At 47.2% G+C, this 7363-nt stretch overlaps 1 protein-coding gene across 12 annotated transcripts in view; it reads right to left on the bottom strand.

Moving 5' to 3' along the window:
- Window positions 1-94: 94 nt before the first annotated feature.
- Pde10a (phosphodiesterase 10A) overlaps window positions 95-7363 on the bottom strand; it is a 437658-nt gene continuing 430389 nt past the window's right edge. For 11 of the 12 annotated variants that reach the window (XM_052750814.1, XM_052750815.1, XM_052750817.1 and 8 more), the window contains one exon: window positions 95-5385. In XM_052750814.1, the coding sequence (XP_052606774.1) occupies window positions 5268-5385 (118 nt within the window). In that variant the 3' untranslated portion in view covers window positions 95-5267. The remainder of the gene's footprint in view (window positions 5386-7363) is intronic. The other variant, XM_052750813.1, reaches the window with a different exon arrangement.

Here is a 7363-nt window from a genome sequence, read left to right as displayed (position 1 = left end):
GCCTGTGGGAAGAATATCTGGCCGCCACCTGTGGGCAGTCGCTCGGAGCATCTGTCGTCTTCCCCACAAACAAGAGAGCAAACTTGAGAGATGATACTTTAAAAACTTTGTATTCAATTATTCACACCAAAGAATATCCATTAAAATTATGAACATTTCTAAATAGATTTCATGTATCATACATATATATATACTTTATATGTATAATTACATATCCACAAAAGATTCGTTACTGCTTTAGGCATGTGGGTAGAACAAAGATAGAGATTTTGCAGTGTAACACCCATATATGCATATATACTGGCTGCTTGAATTATGAATTTATTTACACCTTGCCCGAGTTATAATAAATGATTACTGTTCTATTATACAAACGTAACAGTAAAGGTTTTTTAAATACAAAGACTGCAAATGAATACATGAAAAATTACACACATGTACAATATTTATAATTTATAAATGTAAAGATAAGACTTCTTTAAATTATTGCACTTGCGCACTTTACAAAGATTCATACATATAAAATCATCTTTTTGGAATTTACTAACTCATCGACTATAATAATGTTGGATATTGTTAACTTGGAATTCTTTCTTTCCCCCTCCAAAAGAGAGCCCATTAAGGCTTTGGCTGCAGACCCATCCACCGAGGATCAGTTGCTTGGACCTGTGCTCCTGTTCCCGCAGGTGTTGGCCAGCGAGGAGGCTGTCACCGTGACCTCTGAGGTGCCTTGGCTGGGTGTGGATGGAGAATCTCTTTTGTTCCTATGTTCATGTGGAGAAAGTTGTTCTTCTCAGAAAGAATCCAGATGCTGCACTTGTAGTTTGGAAAGTGTTTCACAGTGTTCTGGGCAAGTACGTGATTTTTAAATAGGTAGGGCCCTGTACAGAAATACTTCTGTGCGTCAATCAACTGCACTTCTTTTGTACAGTAAATGAACATGTAGCATATACTCCATACAACAGATCATATGGAAACAGTATTCCCACACACCATTTCTATTCACTATTCTAGATACAGCATAAGACTGAGGATTAAGGTGACCCAACCAAAGAAGAGAGTGGGGATGCCCATGGTAGAGTGATCTTTTAGGTGGGCTAGACAAAAACAAGTGTTTAGGGGTTTAATTTACATCAGAGATAAAACATCTGCAAATGTATATTCCTGGAGGTTAAGCACTGAGATGTGTGTGCTCACTTCCTTTGTGGCCGACTCTGTATGCAGCTAAGGTTCCGCCCTGGTGTGTGGGCATTATCCTGTGCCCCCCAACCAGGGTCAGCCCTAGGTATGATGTTTCAGTTACAAATCCTCACAGTTACAGGAACAGCAGGCAGACTGCTCACAGCCCACAAAGCACCAACTTCCACTACTGAGCAGGGACAAGTCAGGTGACTGAGGCAGTGTTTCTTTGGGTTCTGAGTGTGTTTTTCTTAAGGAGACATCAGCTTTGTGGTTCTATACTCCTCACTGGCAACAAGGACACCTCTAAGCATTTTTTCTTTCTTTTGCTCTGTTTTTTGTCAATGCATAAAACGCCTTAAATACTTCTATTGATCACACTGTACAGCTCTGTTTAACAGTAAGAATGTTGTACTCCACTGGGCATCTCTAATTTAAACTTAGTGTAAATAATGCCGCTCAATGGGCAGCAACAAAAACTCCCATGTGGAAATGCAACTGTCACGCAAGGGGAAGCCACAGCTGTCAGCACACGTGACTTAACTCCAACTTCACACTGACTGTCAAGTCAGACTGACAGTTGAAACCGAAGGGGACTGTGAATGGATGAACAGTCTTCCAAGAATGCCCCTGCATACAAGGCCAGCGGAGCGCAAAGCAAATGCGGGTTTGGAATACACAGAGAGAAGTGACTTTCAGTACCAAAGCCAGCTGAGGAGCCGCGAACCCCAGAGATCCATCCGTGCCTCGGACTGGAGCCACAGTTCTCAACAAACAAGAGGACCCCAGGGTAGGTGTCAGGGACATGCGATGACAACAGGAACCTGATGAGCAAAGGTGGACCTGACCAGGGACATGCCCCTTTACACACACTGTCCCTTACACTTGAGAAAGGTCAAAGATGAGCTCATGAGAGAGAGGGGGAAAGTCAGCATTTAAAAGAAGGGCCCGAGGCCAAGGCAGGGTGAATACTTCAGTCCTGTTCAACTGAGATCTTAATTTAGACCCAAGAGAGCAGAAATACCACAGGCCAAGCGAAGCCCATTGGAAGACCTGGTCGGTCCCTGAGGCCGTCATGCAGTAACAGGCAGGCTGTGCTCACACTTCCAGCACATACATGAACACAGCGGGGGGAAAAAAAGCAGAGTTCACTGCGTGTGTACAAAATAAAAACGCTAACACATGCTAGAAAGAGGAACCCGACACTAAACAGGTCAGGGCAAACTGACTCTGTCTGTTGTGAGAATGAGTCACCTGAAGCCTCACAGTGACAGGCGCCAGCATACTCTTCAAACCGGAAGGAGCTGGGGATAGGATTCCGCTTCCCTCTTCCTGTGTCTCACATACTAGGAAGGTAGGAAGCTGTCGTCACCCCCGGCACGCTTCCCACCGCCTCCACAGCTGCTCACACCCTCTACTTTGATCTAATCAACTAACTGATGTTTACAAATTTTAGGACTGTACTTCACCGCCCTGACTCAATACTTCACATTAGTGTTGGCATGCACTTAGGTATCCGAGAACATTTTCCCAGACACAAAGGTACCACAACATGTGGAAAGAAATTGAACAACCACCACGACTATAGAATTTGTGCATTAAAATGATGATAACAAATTTCGGTAAATGCAACATTCTGTTTATATTCATTACTAGTCACTGAGTTTACATCAGACACTAATGAGAAATTCCTGGACATCTTTGGTGGGAGAAAACACGGTGAGAAAAGAGGTGGGAAAAAACTCAGGCAGGATTCAAGTGCCTGTCTGCTAAATATATTTGCCAAGACACAAAAACCACTCCTGACTGCATGAATTCTAAAAGCAAGTTGTTAACTGAACACGGCTGCATCCTGGCCTCTCTTATTTTGGGCAAATTTAGGCCTCCTGAGTCTCATACACGGTGAAAACAATGTTACAGAGTTTTATCAGCTACAATCTTTTACCCAAACTGCTTCTCATGTTGACATTTCACAAGAGACGGACTAACCAGCAAATTCCTAGCAGGTTCCTCTGCAAAACTGCCCCAGGAGAGGCCACACCATACAATATTCTTGGCTAGGTCAAATTCAAAGAGATTTCTGTAATATTCTTATTACCACAGCAACCATGAAATGCTAAAAGCAGCCACAGGAGTCCCACCACCTGGATCCTTTTCCATACTCGGGGGACAGAATTCACTTCACGCACACCTTCAAAATGCCAGAATGAAGCAACCATCTTAAAGGCCGCCCCTTCCTGCAATCCAGCTTCCAAGACAGATGACTGATCAACTTGTGTGGATAAAGCGGCTTTTTGTGGAATCTAGTGCGACATGTCGGTATGAGGACAGTGGACTTGCTTCAGCCTTCCACTTGTGAACACTCACAGAAGCGACACGTCATTCATGGCCTCATTTCCCAACATGGAGAAATCACCGCTTTCGAATACGGGGGTCTTTCTTTCCTTTTGTCTGGTGTGTGCACCATATATACATCTGTGTGTTTGTCCCCACACCATGTGTGCGTGTGTGCATGTGTGTGCACAGCCCTGGTGTTCGCTGGCATCACCTTTTACCTCATATGGGGACAACAGCAAATGGAGGAGTGTGGAGGGAGACTTTCCCAGAAGCCCGTGAGGAAACTGAACACGTGGTGTGAATATGAGAACAAGGTCTGTATTCAGCCCACCCTGCTACTACATCAATCAGTATGTAGAAGAAAACCGAACAGATTTTTGCAAATGCCAAGCTTCTCTAAGCAGTGGTGTATACAGTATCGAGCACATCCAAGTCTATTTCAGAAATTCATTTCAGAGCAACTTTTCACACGCCTGCCAGAGTGGGGAGAGAGCCGTTCATTCCTGACCAGCCTCCACCTTCTCAAGACTCATTCACTAAGTGAGAACCACCAAGAAGGGACTCCATGCCACTGTCCTGAAAATCCTCACGGTGTGAACCGGGACTTCCATAGATCTCAGCAGGAAGGGCCCGGAGGGCTCTGTTGCCTTCTCAAACTTCACACAGCAGCAATCCCCAGAAAGTCACACACGAGAACTATTCACACTTGAGGTTCTTTGAGGAGGACTGGATATGAGAGTGGCAGAGAGGACATAATCAGCGGTCCATGTGGTGGCCCTGCACCTCCTCCTGTTGGGCCTGACCGCACAGTGAGGGAGAGATTGGAATTCCAGGAAACTGAGGCTGCACTGTCTGGCACCTGTGAAGGGCGTACGGCATGAAAGGGGGTATTATTTAGAATCATCTTTCATTTTGGATGTGATAAAAATGCTGCCCTAGCACACAATAAAAATATAAAGAAACTGATTTGAAAATTCACATTGTTTACTCACAGATCTTCTTGCTGGAGGAAATTTCTATGCCTTGCTTTTATTTTCTTTGTGCGAAGGATTTGGTTAAAGTTGCTGAAGGCTACAGTCTACAGTGAGGGGGAAAGTGTTTTAATTTTTGACATGGTTTGAAGTGAGAGCTGCACTTTTCAGATGCCTGGGATGTACCCTGTGTCTCCTCGACCAAGGGCAGAGGTCTTCTTCCTTCCGTGGAGCTGACTTGCTTGTGTGCCCCCAAATAAACTGAAAGAACACACCCTTAGTCTGCCTACAATCAGCAACTTGAATTTCTCTATCACCCGCAGGTTGTGACCTTCGTTACCTATGTCCCAGGCCACAACAAGGAGGTGACATGTCCTATTTATAACCAATGCCACCAAGCAGCATTGCCGCAGAGACGAAGCACAGAACCAGGGTACTGGCCACACCCTCATGGAAGGACCCAGGCAAGAAGCCCTCTTGTGGTCTCTGCCCACCTCCCAGGCCAGCGCACCACTGGCCTGTTCGCAGATGGCATTCAGAAGGCAGGTGGAGCCTGGGTTGCTCACTGTCCAAGGCGTGAGCGGCAAGCAGAGGTCGTCTGCTTCACGTGTGTGTGTGTGTGTGTGTGTGTGTGTGTGTGTGTGTGTGTGTGTGTGTGTGTGTGTGTGTGTGTGTGTATGATGGTACCTTCTGGGAGAGGTTTCCCCCGCTTAAAAATAAAAGGAACGAAGTCAAAGAAGCAGGATGAGGGTCAGTCGCCGGGCGAGTACCTCGCCAGGATCAGTCATCAACCTTCACAGGCAGCTTCTCAGATGCCCCCTTGCCAGCTGCTGGGGCTGAAATCCACAACGCAGTCTCCTCCCCGCGAATCACCTTCTCCCACTGATTGAGATTATCCCTAGGAACAAAGGACACAGTTACAGATGACCTCTGGACTGGCTTTCAGAAGTGACATCCGTCATGTGGGACAACTGAGCTTTGTCAGGGTCATTCTGATGCTGACAGTGGCTGGTGTGGGGCAGCAAGGCAGCCTCTTGCCACGGCTCTTCAGCAGTGAGCACCAGAGCCACCAGAGCACTGGACACCTTGTTCCACTGGCTGCGAAGACAAGGGCTGAGCTGGATCGAGGGTCGTATTTCCTAATTATTGAGGATGACGGAGTCAGCAGTGGTACCTAGGGCTCCTGGTCGGGGCGGATCGGGGCAAGGGGCAGCCAGGGGTGGGTCGCAGGTGAGAGAGCGGGATGATACCACCCAAGTGACACAGACCTCGGAAGGCCAGTTAGGCGCTCCTTGGTGCGTTTAATCTGGACAGCCTCTCGTGTGTAAAACATCTCAAATTCCCTGACCTGGACTTCCAGAACATCCCACTGCAGAAGCAGAACCTCTGCTCTGGTGACCTCCCATCGGAGCCCCGTTCTCCTACTGACCTCTAATCTTTTTTCTCCTTGTTCTCAATTGGAACACCACAGGCATATGGCCTTATAACCAGCGATGGTGACAGCCTCCTGTGCGAGCCTGCCCTGTGAGCCTGGCAGAGTTCTTCACCCCACCCTACCCTGCCTGACCTGACTTTCTTTTACACAAAGTCAATCTCAGAAAGGAGCTTTGACAAAATTTATACACAACACTACTAAAAAAAATCCCCTAATTTTCTTTCATTAGCAAGCATGCTAAAATACCTTTGGGGGAAAAAAATATCCTAACATACAATGGAAGCCAAGTAAGACTCTTAATCTGTACCATAACATTAAGTATCATTTTCCTGGATCTCAGGGATAGTCTGATATGTTTGGAAATGACACACACTAAATTTGGTAATTTCCTTAGTCTTCATGTCTACAAAATATTTAAACACTCGAATGGTCTTTAAGAAATGAGGTGGGTTAGCCAAAGCCACTGACCACACTCTCCAGGCTGCTTGTGTTGAGTGCCACAGCAGTCAGGCCTGTGCCTGAAGGCCCAACAGCTACGTACCCTGCCCGCTTGTAATATCTATTACAGAGCATGGCATTCCAGATAGGAAAGGGGTTTTCAACTTAGGGTCTGGATGCAGATGATTTGCTATCCCCGCTCCCCCTTGATGCCAGTACTTCTGTGAGTGGCTCCTTCAGGGAGTGAGCCACAGCCCAGGTGTGGAGCCATCCTTCTTGGCCTCTGTGGATCAATTCCTGGGAACTCCCTATGACTCGGGCTGCTGAAGCACAACCAGACAGGCCAGGTGTCGCACTCTCCAGGATTGGATGGAAGAAACGCTGTCTCTCAGACAGGAAAACGAATGAGTCAAAATGGCCCTCCTTGTTGGCTTTATTGGTTTGGTGTTTTCAAGAATGTCCACAGCAGAGGCTGGAGCACACCGCATTTGGGTTTTCTCTAACACTTCTGGCTAAACGTATGCCCACGTCTTCCCTAGTGCCCACTCCAGCTGCCCAGCCTGGGCAAGACGGGGCCGTGAGAAAGCCTGGACACCATTCACCCCCTGCTTTCCCGAGAGGGACTTCTCTTAAAAAGAAAATTAGAATCTTTAAAAAGTCAGTGTTCTTAACTGAGCTGGGATCTCAGAAGAGGTGGGGCAGAGGTGGAGGGGATCTGCGGCTAGGGCACATGGGAGGAGGCAAAGCACCCCCAAGAGGAAGGGCGCCCATCCAAGCTTTCTCTCTTCCACTCACAGTTCCTGCTGCGGTTTAGGCCAAGCCCCTTCCCTGACAATCACCTGAGCAGACAGCTCTGTCCTCAGATGCAGTGCTGGACACTCCTCTGCACAGGGACAGGGCCTCCTGCTCTGTCTGGAGGGAATGAATGGGCATGCTCTCCTCATACACTATGTAGGTCACTGTAGGAGATGCATGGTGGCTCTGAGATTTGTGACAGGCATGT

This window comes from Peromyscus californicus, unplaced genomic scaffold, assembly GCF_007827085.1.
Source record: "Peromyscus californicus insignis strain IS unplaced genomic scaffold, ASM782708v3 Scaffold_22__1_contigs__length_63687245, whole genome shotgun sequence".
Classification (NCBI taxonomy): Eukaryota; Metazoa; Chordata; class Mammalia; order Rodentia; family Cricetidae; genus Peromyscus; species Peromyscus californicus.
Note: the sequence above shows the minus strand (reverse complement) of the source record. Positions and strands in the feature narration are given on the sequence as shown.